This window comes from Colobus angolensis, unplaced genomic scaffold (genome assembly GCF_000951035.1).
Source record: "Colobus angolensis palliatus isolate OR3802 unplaced genomic scaffold, Cang.pa_1.0 Scaffold150, whole genome shotgun sequence".
NCBI classification, from domain to species: Eukaryota; Metazoa; Chordata; class Mammalia; order Primates; family Cercopithecidae; genus Colobus; species Colobus angolensis.
Genome location: NW_012114600.1, coordinates 7,233,563 through 7,254,128, shown reverse-complemented (window position 1 = coordinate 7,254,128; position 20,566 = coordinate 7,233,563). Strand labels below are relative to the sequence as shown.

General features: G+C 35.3%; 1 protein-coding gene across 1 annotated transcript in view; it reads left to right on the top strand.

Annotated features, from left to right (window-relative positions):
- MUC19 (mucin 19, oligomeric) overlaps window positions 1–20,566 on the top strand; it is a 199,138-nt gene that overhangs the window by 21,264 nt on the left and 157,308 nt on the right. Inside the window, 11 exon segments of the mRNA XM_011936117.1 lie at window positions 4,640–4,789; window positions 6,578–6,628; window positions 7,644–7,703; window positions 8,683–8,911; window positions 9,693–9,810; window positions 10,329–10,389; window positions 10,592–10,689; window positions 14,820–15,030; window positions 15,804–15,929; window positions 16,401–16,524; window positions 19,600–19,825. Coding sequence (XP_011791507.1) covers window positions 4,640–4,789; window positions 6,578–6,628; window positions 7,644–7,703; window positions 8,683–8,911; window positions 9,693–9,810; window positions 10,329–10,389; window positions 10,592–10,689; window positions 14,820–15,030; window positions 15,804–15,929; window positions 16,401–16,524; window positions 19,600–19,825 — 1,454 coding nt within the window.

Sequence of the window (20,566 nt, the reverse complement as noted above, 5' to 3'; positions counted from 1 at the left end):
CACTTTCAGGCACCCCAATCAGACGTACATTTGGTCTTTTTACATAATCCCATACTTCTTGAAGGCTTTGTTCATTTCTTTTTCTTCTTTTTTCTTTAGACTTCTCTTCTCACTTCATTTCATTCATTTGATCCTCGATCGCTGATACTCTTTCTTCCAGTTGATCGAGTCGGTTACTGAAGCTTGTGCATTTGTCACGTATTTCTCGTGTCATGGTTTTCATCTCTGTCAGTTCGTTTATGGCCGTCTCTGCATTAAATATTCTAGTTATCAATTCTTCCACTATTTTTTCAAGAATTTTAGTTTCTTTGCACTGGGTAAGTAATTCCTCCTTTAGCTCAGAGAAGTTTGATGGACTGAAGCCTTCTTCTCTCAACTCATCAAAGTCATTCTCCGTCCAGCTTTGATGCGTTGCTGGCGACAAGCTGGGTTCTTTTGGAGGGGGAGATGCGCTCTTATTTTTTTAATTTCCAGCTTTTCTGCCCTGCTTTCTCCCATCTTTGTGGTTTTATCTGCCTTTGGTCTTTGATGCTGGTGACGTACTGATGGGGTTTTGGTGTGGGTGAGTCCTTTCTGTTTGTTAGTTTTCCTTCTAATAGTCAGGACCCTCAGCTGTAGGTCTGTTGGAGATTGCCTGAGGTCCACTCCAGACCCTGTTTGCCTGGGTATCAGCAGCAGAGGCTGCAGAAGATAGAATATTGCTGAACAGAGAGTGCTGCTGTCTGATTCTTGCTCTGGAAGCTTCGTCTCAGGGGTGTATCCTGCCATGTGAGGTGGGAGGTGTCTGTCTGCACCTAGTGGGGGATGCCTCCCAGTTAGGCTACTCAGGGGTCAGGGACCCACTTGAGCAGGCAGTCTGTCCATTCTCAGATCTCAACCTCCGTGTTGAGGGATCCACTGCTCTCTTCAAAGCTGTCAGACAGAGTTGTTTGCATCTGCAGAGGTGTTTGCTGCTTTTTTTTGTTTGTCTGTTTTTGTTTTTGTTGTTGTTTAGCTGTGCCCTGTCCTCAGAGGTGGAGTCTACAGAGACAGGTAGGCCTCCTTGAGCTGCTGTGGGCTCCACCCAGTTCGGGCTTCCCAGGGCTTTGTTTACCTACTTAAGCCTCAGCAATGGCGGGGGCCCCTCCCCCAGCCTCGCTGCTGCCTTGCAGTTAGATAGCAGACTGCTGTGCTAGCAATGAGGGAGGCTCCGTGAGCGTGGGACCCCCCCCCGGCCAGGTGTGGCATATAATCTCCTGGTGTGCCCATTTGCTAAGACCCTTGGTAAAGCACAGTATTGGGGTGGGAGTTACCCGATTTCTATAATCTAATAACCATTCATTTTCTACACTAGGATTCTCTCTTATATACTTAGTTTACTTAAATAGTAGCATAAAGCCAAGTTTCTAAACAGTGTGTAGGCTGCAATTTATTTTTATTTATTTATTTTTTTAAGGAAAAATTTTAAGTATCTTTAGGTGAGACATTTAATCTCATTTGACATATCTTTCCTTGCTGGCGTATTTAAACTTTCAATGTACTTGCCTCGTCTCTGAAATCTAAATTTAGAGTTTATACCTCTATATGGGAAAGAAAGAGGTTCAGTGAAATAAACAACTTTAACATTTTATATGAAAAGTTGATATCTGAGTCCATGTAATAAAAAGGCAGAAAAAGCTTTGGGTGTAGGGGTGTGGTTGTAATATCTTTAGGCAAGACATAAAAAAGGCTTTTCATGAGTTTGGCAATATTTTATCCTCATACATTATGTAGTGTCCATTTAATGGTGAAATAAACTTTGTTTAAGGAAACTTTGTTTTAGAAATGTTAATTTGGTTAGCCAAGGACAGGCCAAGGGCACAGTCATGGTCAAGAGTATAAATGCAGGTATATACATAATTGAAAGTTACCAATAAAGAAACATAATAGGACATAAAATGTGTTGCTTTTTCTACCTTGACAAAAGTACACTTGTGACAACCTGGAAGGCAGGATCCAATGCAGGATTTTCAGGTTTATTGGAATTCAATGCAAGATCAGTGTTGACTGTGCCCTAGCTAAGATCCCCACAGTCATGCTCCTCCCGTCTCTGGCTTATTCGCATACTGGGAGGGACATCCCAGCTTTTCTATCTCAGTCCATCTCCTTCTGTACACTGACCACCCCTTCCCCATCCCTCAGACCTAGGGGATCGTATTTGCAATGTGGTCTCACCTGGAGAAGAAGGTCTTAGGAAACATGCCCATGCATGCCCATGTAGCAAACTAGGGACTGCAGCCCTGGGGCCCTAAAATGTGATCCAGAAAGGGAGACTGGGATAGCACAGGCTCTGGGTAGGCATAATCCCTTCACTCTTGGCCTGTATTCTGTGCTCTCTGAGGAGTACCACAACCCCAGGAAGGCCAGAGGAAAATGTGGTTAGAACAGAGCAAGAATCCCTGTTGCCTGAGAGCAAGAGAGCTACTATCCAAGGCTACCAATTGCAAATGGAGGAACCAGATGCGTTTGCATTAAGAGTTTATACTTTTGCTGTGACTGAATACTGCTTTGCTTCCTTCTGCTTTGCCAGCAAACTAAAATATTTATATATTAAGGTGCAGCTCTGAAACTACATGACATTGAAAAAGACAATTAGAAAGATGGTAAAAGAGAAAAAGAAGAAGAGTGTGTAGTGAAGAAGGGTAGATAGAGGGAAAGAGGAGAGAAAGAGGTGAAATACTGTATATAGGAAGAGTAGTACAGGTAGCAGTGGTTGAAGGGTTAGGTAATTAAACAATAGTATATATTGGCTATTCATAATTTAAACATTGTTTTAGTCCTAAAACAAATGCCTACATGCACATTTTATAATTTCAAAATTTCTTAAATGTTGAATGCCTTTCCCTAATACTACATAATACATTATTATTTTGACTATTCTCATAATCACAGACATATTTTATTTTTACTATTTGCTTTAGAAAAGTAGAGATACACTTTCTAGAAACATGGAAAATGGCTAAGAATTCCAAGAGAGGTTGTTGGGGAAATGTCTTTAAAAACAGTTTCCTGCCCCCTCTGAAAACCTGTCCTGACAGGCATCTCACTAAAAAGATTGCAGACACACAGAAATATTTCTCTATTATAAAACAAGCAGATAAAACCCATTACATGTAAGTTATGAATATAAGAAATAACTAGTCCTCGAGTGGATTTGACAGCATCATTAGCCATAGGGTTCATCCTACATTTACATGGTAGTTGGGGTAGCCACCTGTGTTTGCTGATTGCTTTTAAAAGAAAAAAGAAGTTTCTTGTGTATTATGACTGGAGGTAGGTTTGTGATTTGTAGCCAAACACCAGTGGAAGTTAGGCTCCTACCTCCCAGGAATTTAGGATATAGGGAAGCATCTTCCTTCATGACTACATTTCAAAGTGTTGGCCCCTGCCCCTTGAAGAAACATTCTCGGGGTGTTTATTTAGTCTTTAAAAATGTCTATGTACATTTCAGAGAGCTAGAGAAAGTACTCACAAGTTTTCTTCAGGAAATGATCAAAGAAAAGGTATTTGTGGAGGCAGAAGTCTCTTTCCTTATTTTAATGCAGAATTAAGCCACTTATTTTATTTGTATTTGTGATTACATAGTCTTCAAGTGTTACTTAGAAATCATTCATTTCATTTTTTTGTCTATTTGGTGACCAAAATTTATGTCTTCCACAACTCTACAGGAATATTACAGTTATTAAGATGTTAATAATTCTTAAATATTTAAATTTTATATAGAGATTTCAAAAAATATACAAATGGCATGATAGAAAGCATATATACTTCATGTAACAAGGTGTTTATTACCTTAAGAAGTGGTCTTTGTTGGTGACTGCATTTATTAAATAAATACTGAGTGCCCTCTATTGTTGAGGCACTGGTCTGGACACCTGAAATCCGTCTCTCAATAGAACAGGCAAAGAAAACTTGAGTTTATGGAGCTTAAAATGTAGAAGAAGGATACAGTCAATACTCCATAAGCATTAAAGACAGTGATAAAAGGTGTATCACAAGGGGATATATTTTACCTTGTATATTACAAGGTGACAAATCTGTGGGATAAAATAGAGTAATATAATGGTAACTGGGAGTGTAACAGTGGAGTGAGGTTGCAATTTTAAGTTGTCAGAGTGTGCCTCATTGAGATGAAACTTAAGGAGATGGATGGTACAATTAATTCATGAGTAAGTGTTTACATGCTTTCTTCCTTGTAGAAATACACAAAAGAGAATCAGGCATGTCATCTCAATTTTATCAGCTATAAGGAACAGTAGCCAAGGACAATGTGGATTCAACAAGGCAGAAAATTTTGACTGGGGGAAGTGGGATGCTGGAACTTGAGGCTTAGGAATGGGGATGGAAGCAGACTGGGGAGTTTCTGCTCTGCCCAGGAGAAGAGTATCTAGTACACATCAATTATTGAATCTTCATAGCTGGATTCTCCTTGACTGAAGTTTTAGAAACATGACCAAATGATACAGATAAGGTGATTAAGTCAACCAGTGGTGTATGTTGTTCCAAGTGTTGTCAGGATAATGAGACCTACTCAAAATAAAATGTGGCTCTTCATGGTGTCATAATTAGACTACCTTTTTAGTCTGTGCTAGCAATGTAAATGGTTTTTTCTTCACTGTAGGTGGCTTTTTTTATGGTAGTCCATCCTCTCATGACTCAGACAGAAAAGAGTCACTCTTTAGCTTTGAATTTGGTGCTACAGGAGAGGCTGAAGACAAGTCCAGAGAACGCCGGGATGCTGGGAATTCAAGGTCAGAAGACAGCCCAGCAGGTACTGTTCCAGAAAAAATATGTACCCAGCAAACAAGTGCTTTTGGTTGTCATTTTGGATAATCTGACAATCTTTCTTTTGTTTGCAGCACATGGCTTTAATAGTCACAGCTACTCTAAAAGCACTGATTTCAGGGCCAATGAGAGTGATAAATTCTGTCTTTAGAGAATTTTGGCAAAGATGTATACATTAAATTAATTGTTCTCCTGATAATTATTTTCATATGTGCTCTTCATACTTGGTACTATTATTCTAATGATGAATTATTTTTCTGACAGTTTTTACTGTATAAGTTAATAATCAAAAATGATTCCTGGGCCCAAATGTAGAGTAGGTTCTCTCCACTCATGTTTCTGTATCTAACCACAATTGATTTTCTATATCAAGATTCTCTACTGAACTTACATATCAGGAGAATGGCGTAAACCCGGGAGGCGGAGCTTGCAGTGAGCTGAGATCCGGCCACTGCACTCCAGCCTGGGCGGCAGAGCGAGACTCCGTCTCAAAAAAAAAAAAAAAAAAAATCCTTATAAATTTTAATATTTCCACTTAATGAAAACATTCGATTGCATAGTCTTGGAATTTGTAGTAAAAAATTTTAAAATAATATGTACTCTTGATGCAGAAACTGTTTTGATGCTGTTACCAGGGCTGGAACGTCCTGGGAACCACTAGAGTAGAAGACAATAGAACTGGGGACAGTGGACCACTTACAGTAAAATGGAGGTTCTGGAAAATATTCAGGATTCATCTTTGGAATTCAACTTCAGGATTAATATCTTTTTCTTAAAAAGTGAAATGTAATTAGCAAGAGATACAGTGTAGTGTAGTAACGGTTGACCTGATATGGGATTGACTATCAATTAACCTATTCCAAGAAAGGCCTGGTCATACAGAACTAATAATTTTAATTTTGGTTGTTCTTAAACTTTGGTCATCAATTTTGAAGTCAACACTTCCAAAGAACTAAGAAATTCATTTATTATTTATTGACACGGATTTTTTTAAAATCACAGTTGTTACAAATGGTTTCAAAGACACCTAATTTAGGAACTCCAGCTAGGCTGCCATTAGCTCAGGTATTCAAATTTAGGCTTTCTTCCTGAGAAATGTATTCAGAATAATTACATCTTATGTTTCTTAGTGTGGAGTGGTTACCGATTTGATGATTTTTTTTTTTTTTTTTTTTGCTATTTGGATGTTAGATTTTAACTGCTTTGATTTTTCCATGTGAGATAGACTTTATTAAGTAGTGTTATTTTTGGTAATGTTTCTAATGGCAGTAAATCTAGTGGCTTTGCAATGGGAAGTCTGAATCTCTTGACATTAATGAAGGTGTCAGTTCATTTACATTAGTGTTTTTCATATTTCTAGTTTCTGTGAGTGCAGAATCTTTTGTTTGATTGACCTCTTGAAATAGTACCCAGGTTTCCTAAAGGTAAAACAATTCAGAATGGGAAATAGTTTGGTTGACAGTGGGATAGGAAACCTAGAACCTTGTCTAATGAACTTTTTTCTCTTACCCTTGACAAGTTTTAAGACAAATAATCTAGAAAAAAATTGATTTGGTGTCAGTTAATTTAGAGGCAAGGCATTTAATTTTCTTACCCCAGCAAAGTTTTGAGTTGACATTTTTTTTTTCTTGTACAGCTTTATATGGTCTTAGTCTGCTAGCATTAGCATTGCTGGACTAGGATCTATGATCTATCCATCAGATTTTCTTTAAAAATCACTTTACCAAGTAAAATTATACACATAAAATAGCTTAATCATTTTGTATTGAAATAGGTGTCACAAACTCATCTGAATACAGTACATCTGGACCACTCAATACTCCAGGTAATCTGATTTATGACTTTGGGTGTTTAAAAAGATACACATACACACACACATACATACACTTACAATGTTGTAATGTTCTGCTGGTTATTGATTTACTAGGACCTGATACTTTTTTTTCTCATATTGAGCTCTTAAGTGCTACTTCTCTTTGGATACTAAAGTTTAGATGGCCAACTAAGTATTTGAAACAATTTCATGAATAAGAGAGATTAAACCACATTTTAAGGGAATTTGAATAAAACATATTACAACTCCTTTACTATTTTAGACATAGTATTTTTAAAATGCCTTCATAAACAAATTAGGAGTTCAATCTATTTCCACTCAGTCTGAGTAAATACAACCTGTAATAAAGAGAGGAAACTTCAAGATAGATGATAAAGAGCATTTTGGAAAAGAGTTTACAATTCTATCAAAACATCCACTTTTGTTATTGTTGTTGCTTGTTTTTAGGCCTTACCCTACGATTGAATATAAATTTACTTGGTTACATAACAGGGTCATTCGATATAAACAATCATGGGAAATGTAAAGTTTTAAAATACACAGATTTTTCCCTGTGAGTGGGAGAATTGACTTTTCCTCATATATAGATAAATTATTAGTATTAGATAATAGACTCATTGACTAAAATGTACCTCTGTCCTATTTGTGCCACAGCTCCTGATAAAAATGAACATGTAATGTTTTATTTCTAAAGTTGAAAAATATTTCTGTAAGGGGTGCAGCATATGTTAGTAATTGTACAGGACCCCAAATACATAAGCTCTTAATGATTCGTGAACATACTGAAGAAGTGTGGACTGCAGAGTTAATCATGTATGTGACTTTGGCAAGTCCCAGTTCTCACAGAGTTATCCATTATATATGTTATATAATATACAGTATAAAAAATTCATTGATGGCCTTCAATGCCAACTTTTAAGTTCCCATGTAGACGTTCCAATATCTTGTATATTTAAAATGAATATATGTCTTAACATTGAAATAATCTATGCATTGTGTTGAATAGAAAAAGGATCCCACATTCCAGAAGCAACTCCAAAATACTCAGAAACAAATGCAATTATTGGTAAGTAAAAATGGTTATGATATTCATTCATATATTTACACCCACACCAGTACCTAATGAGATCACAGAAACAAATTTACAAAATTTGAAACTAGTTTTGCTTATTTATTTATTTATAAGGTCTCACTCTGTCATCCAGGCTGGAGGGCAGTGGTGAAATCATAGCTCTCTGTAACCTCTGACTCCTGGGCTCAAGCAATCCTCCTGCCTTAGCCTCCTGGGTAACTGAGACTATAGGAAGGCACCACCATGCCTGGATATTCCTTTTCCTTGGTAGAGGCAGAGTCTTGCTATGTTGCCCAGTCAGGTCTTGAACTTCTGGCCTCGAATGATCCTCCCACCTCAGCTTTCCAAAATGCTGAAATGATGGGCATGAGCCACTGTGCACAACCTGAAACTAGTTTTAAAAATGTCCCCATCATCTGTCTGTTTAATCATTGTGTGTTTGAATGATACCACATTTGTACTATTTTTTTCTCCAGAAAACATGTATACACACACACAAATATATGCATATACCTATACACAGTCATATATACACACATTTATATGTATAGAGATAAATGATGTAATTCTTTACCGTCATTCAATATAAATGGGACTTCATTCAGACTTAGAAAAACTATCTCTACCAAAAAAGCAAAGCAAGAAAGCATACAAACCACTGCTTCCTTCCATATATTCCATCCCATATTAGAGACAATTTTTGTTTCCCTATGGGAAGCAAGATGTTTTCAATCTTGCTTTATTTTAGCTGGAATAGCCAACTTAGGGTACACTAAAGAAGTACTCATGTACTAGTTTTAGTGAGTCTTTGCAGTAGTGAAAGAAAGCAAGCACTGATTTAAGGTGGTGGCTCTGAGAATTGAACCTTTCAGTGATTTTATTTCCCTTAGGACAAAAATGCTTTAAAACAGACCTAGAAGGTATGCTAATTGTTCTAAATAATTATGTACATGTTCCTCTGAATATTTTGTAGGTGAAGCATCTACCTGGAGCAAAGGAGCATATAAATCTTTCAATGGCCGCATCTTTTTGTTCGAATCTTCATGCCCGTACACTTTCTGCCGTCACTGCGTTGAATCTGGAGAGGATTTCAATATTGAAATCAAACGAAACAATGATAGTGAGACTGAAAAAATAACAGTTCTAATTGACAATAATGACATCTCTATTTTTGGTGACACCATTTTAGTTAATGGAGAAAGGTAAATACCGTAGTGTTTTGGGTAAATGATATAAAATTATTTAAAGTGACCTGAGCAAAAAAAGAAAAAAAAAGAAAAGAAAAAGACAAAAAGGGAGATGATACTTTCTTCCCATTTTGATGGTCATATTGATATTTTAATTGATTATTGGCCAAGAGTTTGATAAATGTGTAAGACTTTGACATATTTGGGATTGTAAGACATTGTATTTATTCCTATAACAAGACGGAAAAAAATTCTGTTGTTCAAGTATACTGACTATCTAGATTATGGGAAATGTGTGTATTCAACAAATCTGATTATTTTTGTTGAACGTTTCAGGATATTTCAGTTTTCATTTGCAAGTTTAACACCAAGTATAAATTTAAGATTTTATAAGTTAAAAATTGAGGAAGTTAAAACTCTTAGTCCATGATTTTTAGAGGAAGCAATTCAGATTTGGAAGGGATGACATATTAGAATACTTTCCAGAATAAGAAAATGAGGCATGATATTCTACTTGGGAACATTTCGAGTTATTTTTCTCTGACACCAAACCAATGTTTCATCCTGTTAATTTCTCCAAAGCGCCAAGGATCTATTAGTTGTTTTTTAGAAGTTCTTCCAGTGTTCAAAAAAGCCAGTTTCTCTTTTTCTGAATTGATAAAAAAACTTTAATATTTACCAGCAAATATTCCATCTATAGGATACTAAATTGTTGGGTGACATGAATTATCAGAAAACATATTATGATAGTATGATTCTTACCTTTTTACATATACTTGTATTTTATATTTTTCAGCATACAGATACCATATGACAATAAGTTGATTCACATTAAAAAATATGGAGAATATAATGTTCTGAATAGCCGTAGAGGAATCCTGACTTTAATGTGGGACAAAAATAACAAGCTCTCAGTAAGTCTATCTATGATTTGCATGTAATCCTGTGCTTTTTGTCCTTTAGTTAAGTTACAAAAACAATACGTTATTAGGGAAGTAAGAGCTAAGGCTTACTGAGAAATCTCTATGTATTAGTCATTATACTAAAAATTATCTCATTTAGTATTCAAAACATCTTAAAATACATGCTATAAATAATCATCTTTTGCAGATGATGAAACTCAGGAAATGCAAAGTAAAAAAAATTATTAGGTTGGTGCAAAATTAATTGCAGTTTTGACCGTTACTTTGAAATGGCAAATACCACAATTACTTTTGCACCAAATAATATTTTCATACACATAGTAAATGGTGGAGTTATGACCTATTCAAATTCCAGAACCAGGTCCTTAAGAAAAAGCCCTCTAACACCTCTAAGTAAGCAGCTTAGATAGAATTGAATTTGAGGAGACATGGCCCTTTGGTTTGGGTACATTTTGTTTTGCGATGTGTTTAACATTTCATGAACATATACATGTAATTTATTTTTAAAGCTCACTCTTCACAAGCAGTATCCAACTTGTGGTCTTTGTGGTAACTTCAACAGCACTCCAGGTAACATTCCAATGTATCATTCCTAAGAACATGCTTTCCAAAATGAAACTAAAAACTCAAATCATTTTTCAACTTTGCCTTTGTCTAAAGAATGAGAACTTGTTAAAATGAAAAAATTTTACATTGCCAAGTCCATATGTAGCTTGAAAATAATGCACACATAAAAAGAATAACTTAAACTAAACAATGCTTTCTTTTTAAGGGGAAGATATTAATGAGCATATTGCCAATAGTAAAATTCCTGGTGATTGTCCCAATGCTGTGGGTAAAAGCTATGAAGTTTGTGAAGATGGAATACAGGTAAGAAATTTATATTTCATTGTGTAGCAAATTCTAGCAATAGTTCCCTTGGTTTCTTTTTTAAAATAAATGTTATTGTGTATATTTAGGGTACACAACATGTGTACGTGTTTGTCTGGTATGTGATACACATGGATAGTAAAATATTTACTATAGGGAAGCAAATTAACATATCCATCATCTCCTCTGAAAGATACTTCAACTTTATTTTGTTGGTTTGTTTGTTTCTGTGGTAAGAGCAGCTGAAATCTGCTCATTTAGCATGAATCCCAGATACAGTACAATCTTATTACTTACAGTCTTCAGATTGTACATTAGATCTCAAGACTCTTCCAGCCCCTGTAACCATTGTTTTGTTCTCTATTTCTATAGACTTAATTTTTTAAAAAAGATTACACATATAGGTGAGGTCATGCAACATCTTTCTTCCTGTTTCTGGCTTATTTCACTAGTATAATGTCATCCATGCTTATCCATGCTATGATAAATGGCAAGATCTTGTTGATTTTTAGGGCTGAATAATATTCCATTGTGCATATATGAGCCACAGTTTCTTTATCCATTTGTTTATTTGTGAACACTTGGATTGTTTCCATATCTTAGTTATTTTGATTAATACTGCAATGAACACAGGAGTGTAAATATCTTTACAAGGTGGTATTTCATTTCCTTTGGATATATGCCCAAAAGAGTGATTGCTGGGTCATATAGTAGTTCCATTTATTTTTATTTTTATTTATTTATTTTTTTTGAGACAGTGTCTCACTCTGTCGCCCAGGCTGGAGTGCAGTGGCATGATCTCTGCTCACTGCAACCTTCGCCTTCCTAGTTCAAGGAATTCTCCTGCTTCAGCCTCCTGAGTAGCTAAGGTTAGAGGTGCATATCACCAGGCCTGGATAATTTTTGTATTTTTTGTAGAGATGGGGTTTCACCATGTTGGCCAGGCTGGTCTCAAACTCCTGACCTCCAGTGATCTGCCCTCCTTGGCATCCCAAAGTGCTGGGATTACAGGTGTGAGCCACAGCGCCTGGTGGGTAGTTCTATTTGTAATCTCTTTAGAAACCTCCATGATGTTTTTCATGATGGCTGTACCAATCTACATTTCCACCAACAGTGTGTAAGCCTTGCCTTTTCTCCACACTCTTGCCAGCTCTGTTATCTTTTAACTTTTTGATAATAGCCATCCTAACAGGTGTGAGGTGATAGCTCTTGGTGGTTTTGAGCTGCATTTCCCTGACGATTAATGATGTTGAGCACTTTTCATATACCTGTCGGCCATTTGTATGTCTTCTTTTGAGAAATGTCTATTTAAGTCTTTCACCGATTTTTAAATTGGGTTATTCCTTTTTCCACTTTTGAGTTTTATATGTTCTATATAAATTTTGGATATTAATCCTCAATCAGATATATGGTTTACAATTTCACCCCTAATTTTTAGGCTATGCTTTAATTTTGTTAATTGTTTCATTGCTATGCAGAGGCACTGTTTTGGTGCAGTCCCACTTGTTTATTTTTGCTTTTGTGGCCTGAGCTTTTGGTGTGATATCCAAAACATCACTGCCAAGGCCAATGTGCAGGACCTTTTCTCCTATGTTCCTTTTGAGATTTTATATTTTCTCGTCTTAAATTTAGGTCTTTGATTAATTTTGAATTGATTTTTGTGTATGGTATAATATGTGGGTTTAATTTTATTCTTTTATGTATGGAAAACCAGTTTTTTCAGCACCATTTAGTGAAGAACCCATCCTTTCCACCATTATGTCTTCTTTGTGTTTTTGTGAAAGATAGTTGGCAGTGTATGTTTGGATTTATTTCTGGGTTCTCTATTCTGTTCCACTGGTCTGTGTGTCTGTATTTACGCCATTATTACGCTGTTTTTATTAACATGGCTTTGTAACCCTTGGTTCCAATTTAAGCCCTTGGTTCCTTATTCTCCTAAGCACTCATATCTTCTTCTTAGAATTCTGCAACTACTTCTTCTCCAGTGTTCCTATTTTCTGTTTTTCAGCTTTGGTCTAGCTGTACATGCCAAAATAATTTCCCCCAATACTATAATATTTACCATATATTAGTGTAACAATTATAATTTCCTTTGCATAGTGTTTTAGTTTGTCTGTATGGAAACTGACATGCTTCACCTTTCCACTATCGTCTCTTGATGGGTACTGTCTTGATTCCTCTCTTAGAGTTTGGAAATCCATGTACTATGTCCCGCTCACTTACTTTTGCCCCAGATATCCTTTCTGAATTGTCATCCCTCATATCTTTTACTTTCTTTTTGAGAAAGTTACAGATAATATTTTTGACAACAGCATTTGCAGATAGTTATCATTTACTTTGTGGATTTTCTGCACTTATGTAAGCTATTATGTTGAATTCGATTGACTGCATCCATTTGGTGACTGAATGAATGTTCACACATTCCTATTTCAACTAGACTAGAATTCTCAAGATCAAGAAATGTGTGGTAGCATTAATAAAATATGTTTTTGTTTTATTGAAAGAGGGTGTTGCAATTATAGCCATCCTGTCATCTGACAGCAAAGCAAATTACACCATGGCATTATACAAGATCATCTACCATCTTTGTTGTGAAATCTTACTTGATCTTCGTAGTTGGAATTGCTTTCTCTTTCTTTTGTTACCTTATGGCTCTCATTGGTACTTATAATAAGATACCATCTATAAAAATTGCCCAAGTTTTTCTCATATGTTCCCTATAAAATTAGATGTTCCATGATAATAGGGATTATGCATTATGGTAGTTGCATAACATGTTGAAAACTTATTCCTTGTTGCTCAAAAGTGTTAGTTAAATGATTACATCAATTTACATTCAAACCAATGTATATTTACTAAGGACCAACTTATGTGCAAGATACTGTGTTAAGCCCAGAGCATAAAAAGTCGTATTTCTTACTCTAGAGAAATCTGTAATATAGTGAGAAAAATGTAAAAAAAAATAGATGAAGAGTAATATTTGAAGATTTTATTTCACTTAATTGTATATGTCATTTGGAGAACATTATCAGCCTGCCTCCAGCCTAATTGGTACAAATTGTACACTTGGGCTGGGCGTGGTGGCTTACACCTGTAATCCCAGGAATTTGGGAAGCCAAGGCGGGTGAATCACAAGGTCAGGAGTTCAAGGCCAGCCTGGCCAACATGGTAAAACCCTGTCTATACTAAAAACACAAAAAATTAGCTGGGCGTGGTGGTGAGCGCCTGTAATCCCAGCTACTTGGGAGGCTGAGGCAGGAGAATTGCTTGAACCAGGAGATGGAGGTTGCAGTGAGCCGAGATCACGCCAATGCACTCCAGCCCTGGAGACAGTGCGAGACTCCATCTCAAAAATAACATTAACTTAAAAAATTGTACATTTGTTCTACAGTAGTTTTTTGTTTCTCTAAAAATAAACAAATTGTTAAAATAGAAAACAGCTATATGGTGGTTGAACTGTGTTGAAATTTGAGTTTTTCATTCAATAATACACGTCATTACTTCCTTTACTGAAACAGAACAAATATGTTGTTCCCAGAGCAAATACACATGACTCTGACTAAGAAAGGACAGAGTCACTTTATTTTATGGTCATCTGTTTGATTATGAACTATGAACAGATTAACAGTTAAAGGGACAATATCCCTTCTGTCTATTATGGTATTCTATCAGGTACCATCCCAGTCTTTGGCATTAATCAACTCTCTTCTCACCCCATCCATTTTCTCTGTTCTAAAATTCATGTCACCTTTAAAGACAGTTTGGATAAGTTTAAGTACAATAAAGTTTGAAGTCATTACATAGCAATCCAAGATGCCAAGTATCCAGAAGTATTCTCTTGGGAGTCACTTTACCAGCAATAATACTTCAAAAACCTCAATTTCAACCAACGTCATTATACAACAATCCAAAATGCCAAGAATCCAACAGTATTCATTTTAGGAGTCATTTTACCAACTACAATACTTCAAACAGCATCCAAGAACTTTCCTTGTCAAAGCTACAGGATATGATGCAAAACAAAAACAAAACCAAAAACTTCTGCATTTATGCTTTAAAAATTCATCTTACTGCCCATTTTTCTTACTTTTATTGCCCATTTTAATAAAATATCATGCTTTATTTTGTAGCACTGTAACAAAATTATTGGAACCTACTTTGAGAAATGTAGAAAGGTTGCCGCTCTATCCAGTGACTACAAAATGATCTGCATTGATGAATACTGCCAAACTAGAAACAAAACATCTGCATGTGACACTTACTCAGAACTGTCCCGCCTCTGTGCCTCAGATGGTCCTGGCACCTTTGAATCCTGGCGAAGCGATTCCGATGTGGTTTGTGGTAGGTTTTTACCTTCATTGTAGGTTACAACTCTGTAAGTTTCTACAGTACTTTATTTTTTATTTTTTTCTTATTTATCTTTTTTTATTATACTTTAAGTTCTAGGGTACATGTGCACAACATGCAGGTTTGATACATAGGTATATAGTACTTTAAAGTTAAGCTGTATTGCAATGTAATCTCAAATGATTCTAAGCCCTGGAAGGGGATTGTAGAGATGATGAAGTCTTGTTTGTCACATATACTTAGAAGGAAACAGATTTGTTTAGGTGATGTGACTCGCCTCAAGTTGCAGTGCTTTGTGTTAAGATCTTAATTTAAAATATTGTACTTGTTACAATCAGTAAAAGTCACGGAAAACCACGAGTCAGTTCTGTAGAAAATAACTGGACAGTTTATCAAATGTATACTGATTAGTACTATCATTTTTCAAAAAGATTAATAAAAAATGTAAATATGAGCTTCATATACAAACATACTTTCCACATATGCTTAAGTCAATCCTCATAATACAAGTAGAATATAAACTTCAACTTCAGATGAAATGAAATTACAGAAAAAATATATTTCCTCTAAATTAAATATTGTTTCATAAAATAATGCACAGGAAATTGGCATAATTGAGTCGTATTGAGTATCTTTAAAGAGTGACTTCTACCTTGTAACTCAGACTCAAAGAGTTCCATTTGAGAAGCTCCTCCTTAGAAGAGTGTGTATTTATTATATTTAGTTTCCTCTAATATCCGTGTCTACATATTTTTATATTTCTTCAGAAACACCTAGATGTCCAGAAGAACAACATATCTACAAAGAATGTGGACCCTCCAACCCTGCAACTTGTTCTAATGTGGCTCCTTTTCAAGACAGTGACTGTGTGAGTGGCTGCACCTGCCCAGAAGGTAGTACACCAATGAGAGTATTTACACTAAAACAAAACAAAAGCTAAAAAGAAAGTGGGACTCAAGTCATGTCAGAGTGATATCTTATTTATAGCATAACATTCCAACAATTTAACTGTTTCTAATATATTCTCTTAGCAAACTGCAGAGGAGAGTTAGAGAGAATTTTAAAGCTAATGTGTATTTCCATCTCTACAATACCTGAGGGCTTCTGTATTCCACAGAATATGCTGTAGTCCCAAATTGAGTGCAATGGGACTGTGCACTGTGTAGCAGTAACTCAGACTCAGAAAATTGTTTTCTATCCTCTTGCCAGTTCTCAAATTAGGAGTAATTGCTTTAACAAGAGATTATCATTTTCAGTGCATGTTACACTTGAAAGAATTATCTCGAGTGATTTCACAATACACTGCTGAACAATTTATTGATGTTTGTAGAGTTTTGAGGTCAGCTTTATACAATGTGTTCTAGGTTATCTGTTGGATGATATTGGAGAGAAAGGAAAATGTGTATTAAAAGCTGAATGTCCCTGTGAATCCAGTGGAAATGTGTATCAGCCAGGAGAAGTCCGAGAAGGTCCTTGTGGTTCTCAGTGGTACGTGTGTGCTTTTTGTTCACATATTATTGATGGTAAAATAATATCAATATTTTTCATAATTTGAAAGATTCCTAAATGCACCCTTAAAATAAACTTTTAAGAAATCAAAAGCAATATCACTGCATTTTCTGTGTTGTTGGTGTTTTGTTTTTAGACTCAGTGTGTTTTTTATTATAAAATATGTGATCTTTCTGTGTACCTTTAGAAGATAATGCTCACTAACAGAAACAGTGTTTTCAATAGTAAACCACTTGGTAGTTGCAAATACAGAGCAAAGTATAGTATAAGATTTTGGTTATAATAATGAAACAATAGTGATGCTAATTCTGCCAAGAATATTTAATAAAACGTACAGTTAGAAAGAGCCAAATACTTTTCAAATAGTTTTTATATGTGGCTAGATTGGTGAAGATGAATAATATATCTATTCAACAGTAAATTTTAATGTACCAAAAGTTATTGTAGATTATTTCACTATTAATTGAATACTCAGCTTGAGTCTTCCTTCTAAGTTCTACAACAATGTAATGACCATTGAGATTTCCCCATTCTTCATTATGGCTTTTCTCTGAAGCTCTAAATTTCTGCAATACTACAAAATACTTTCCTTTTTTTTTTTTTTATTATACTTTAAGTTCTAGGGTACATGTGCACAACGTGCAGGTTTATTACATATGCATACATGAGCCATCTTGGTGTGCTGCACCCATTAACTTGTCATTTACATTAGGTATATATCCTAATGCTATCCTTCCCCCCTACTCCCTCCCCACAATAGGACCTGGTGTGTGATGTTCCCCTTCCTGTGTCCAGGTGATCTCATTGTTCAATTCCCACCTAGGAGTGAGAACATGCGGTATTTGGTTTTCTGTTCTTGTGATATTTTGCTGAGAATGATGGTTTCCAGCTGCATCCATGTCCCTACAGAGGACACGAACTCATCCTTTTTTATGACTGCATAGTATTCCATGGTGTATATGTGCCACATTTTCTTAATCCAGTCTGTCACTGATGGACATTTGGGTTGGTTCCAAGTCTTTGCTATTGTGAATAGTGCTGTGATAAGCATATGTGTGCATGTGTCTTTATAGCAGCATGGCTTATAATCCTTTGGGTATATCCCCAGTAATGGGATGGCTGGGTCAAATGGTATTTCTAGTTCTAGATCCTTAAGGAATTGCCACTCTGTTTTCCACAATGGTTGAACTAGTTTACAATCCCACCAACAGTGTAAAAGTGTTCCTATTTCTCCACATCCTCTCCAGCACCTGTTGTTTCCTGATTTTTTAATGATAGCCATTCTAACTGGTGTGAGATGGTATCTCATTGTGGTTTTGATTTGCATTTCTCTGATGGCCAGTGATGATGAGCATTTTTTCATGTGTCTGTTGGCTGTATGAATGTCTTCTTTTGAGAAGTGTCTGTTCACATCCTTTGCCCACTTTTTGATGGGGTTGTTTGTTTTTTTCTTGTAAATTTGGTTGAGTTCTTTGTAGGTTCTGGATATTAGCCCTTTGTCAGATGAGTAGATTGCAAAAATTTTCTCCCATTCTGTAGGTTGCCTGTTCACTCTGATAGTAGTTTCTTTTGCTGTGCAGAAGCTCTTTAGTTTAAGTAGATCCCATTTGTCAATTTTGGTTTTTGTTGCCATTGCTTTTGGTGTTTTAGACATGAAGTCCTTGCCCATGCCTATGTCTTGAATGGTATTACCTAGGTTTTCTTCTAGGGTTTTTATGGTTTTAGGTCTAACATTTAAGTCTCTAATCCATCTTGAATTAATGTTCATATAAGGAGTAAGGAAAGAATACAGTTTCAGCTTTCTACTTATGGCTAGCCAATTTTCCCAACACCATTTATTCAATAGGGAATCCTTTGCCCATTTCTTGTTTTTGTCAGGTTTGTGTCAAAGATCAGATGTCTGTAGATGTGTGGTGTTATTTCTGAGGGCTCTGTTCTGTTCCATTGGTCTATATCTCTGTTTTGGTACCAGTTCCATGCTGTTTTGGTTACTGTAGCTTTATAGTATAGTTTGAAGTCAGGTAGCGTGATGCCTCCAGCTTTGTTCTTTTGACTTAGGATTGTCTTGGCAATGCGGGCTCTTTTTTGGTCCCATATGAACTTTAAAGCAGTTTTTTCCAATTCTGTGAAGAAAGTCATTGGTAGCTTAATGGGGATGGCATTGAATCTATAAATTACCTTGGGCAGTATGGCCATTTTCACAATATTGATTTTCTTCCTTTTCCTGAAATGTATTGTGTCTCTGTGGGGACATAATTTGGCTCAATACAAAATGTATTTTCTCTATAAATGGAAAATGTTTTATTTTGGTAGTAATAATCAATATTAATTTATATTATGTTTATATTAATAATTAATTTTAATTTGTATGAAGAATTTTAAATAATAGTACCTATAATTTATTGAATGTTTATAACAGTACTGTTCAAGAGAAATATAATGTAGGCTACAAAAATGATCCACATATATCATTTAACAGTTTTTAGTTGAGAAATTTTTAAAAGACATGAAGAAACAGGTGAAATTAGTTTTAGTCATGTATTTTATATAACCCAATATATCTAGAATACTGTTATTTAAACATAAAATTAATACAAAATCAAGTTAGTGAGGGATTTTACAATGTTTTTTTCCTATAAGTCTTCAAAATCTGTTATGTTTTACATTTATAGTGGGTCTCAATTGAGATGAGACACATTCCAAAAGCTTGCTCTATGTATTGTGCGGTGCAGTTCTACAATGTGGCTTGTAACAGGTATTTTAACACTGATAATGAACTGTGTTCCATTTAAAACAATCTCTGAAATCCAGATTGTAAGTTTTATATATTAATCCGTGAGAAGTTATCATTATAGTCAACGCTTCTAAAATATTAGGATACCACCATCAATGAGACGTTTTATTAGAGCTGAGATATTGGGTGGGAACTAAAAATGGTCGAATAAAGCTTAACCAAATGTCTTAACTTGTGATGAATTTTTAGTGTGAAATTTTATTTTAACCATAGAGAAAATACAATTGATAACCCTTAATATAACCATTACATTTTAACAGCACATGCCAAGATGCAAAATGGTCTTGCACTGAAGCATTATGCCCTGGAAGATGTAAGGTGGAAGGAAGTTCCCTTACCACCTTTGATGGTGTTAAGTACAGCTTTCCTGGAAACTGCCACTTCCTGGCCATTCACGTATGTAATAGCCTGCAATATTTAAGCAAACTGATATACAAACAAAGCTATTCTTCAACCAATTTAAAACACAGTCTTCACCTCGAATTAGTATTTAAAGAAATAAAAAATGAACAATCCTTCAATTACTGGTTATGTATTTCAGTATGTTTTCTATCACATACTGGTACTGATGGTATTACCTGTCAGTAGTAAATTAACATTACCTGTCCTCCTTGGAAATTCCTTGCAAAAAAACAACCTAACAAATAGAACCCTCTTCATTCACTCATAATCATATGAATACACTGGGAATTTATTTCATTCTTCTACTTTTCTTTATGTGTGGTCACTACTGCTTCAAATAAAATAATCTTTTACATTCCATGAAGCATCTTCTGCTTTCATTATTATTTCCTTAAATTTATTTTTAGTTTTTATAATACAACAGTATCACTATGATAGAGGCTATTCTTACATTTACATTCTTTTCAGTACTAAAATTTTAAATCATTTGAATTTCAATAAAAGAGTGATTCCGTTTTGTAGTTTGTGCTACAAAGAACTAGCAATCTAGTCCACCTGAGAGTTAGTGATTTTATATAATCTTTTTGGTAAGAAATGAAGATGAACAGAATTTGTGAATCCTGAAGTGATAAATGTTGGTTAATGTCCTATAAGCTACAAAATGTAGTTGCTGCTACTAAAAGTCACTCTTCCAAAATAAAGCTTCTCGATTGCATACCAACATAATCTGCCTTTCCTTCTTCTTCTTCTTTTTTATTTTTTAATTTATTTGAGATGGAGTTTTACTCTTGCCGCCCAGGCTGGAGTGCAATAGCTTGATCTCAG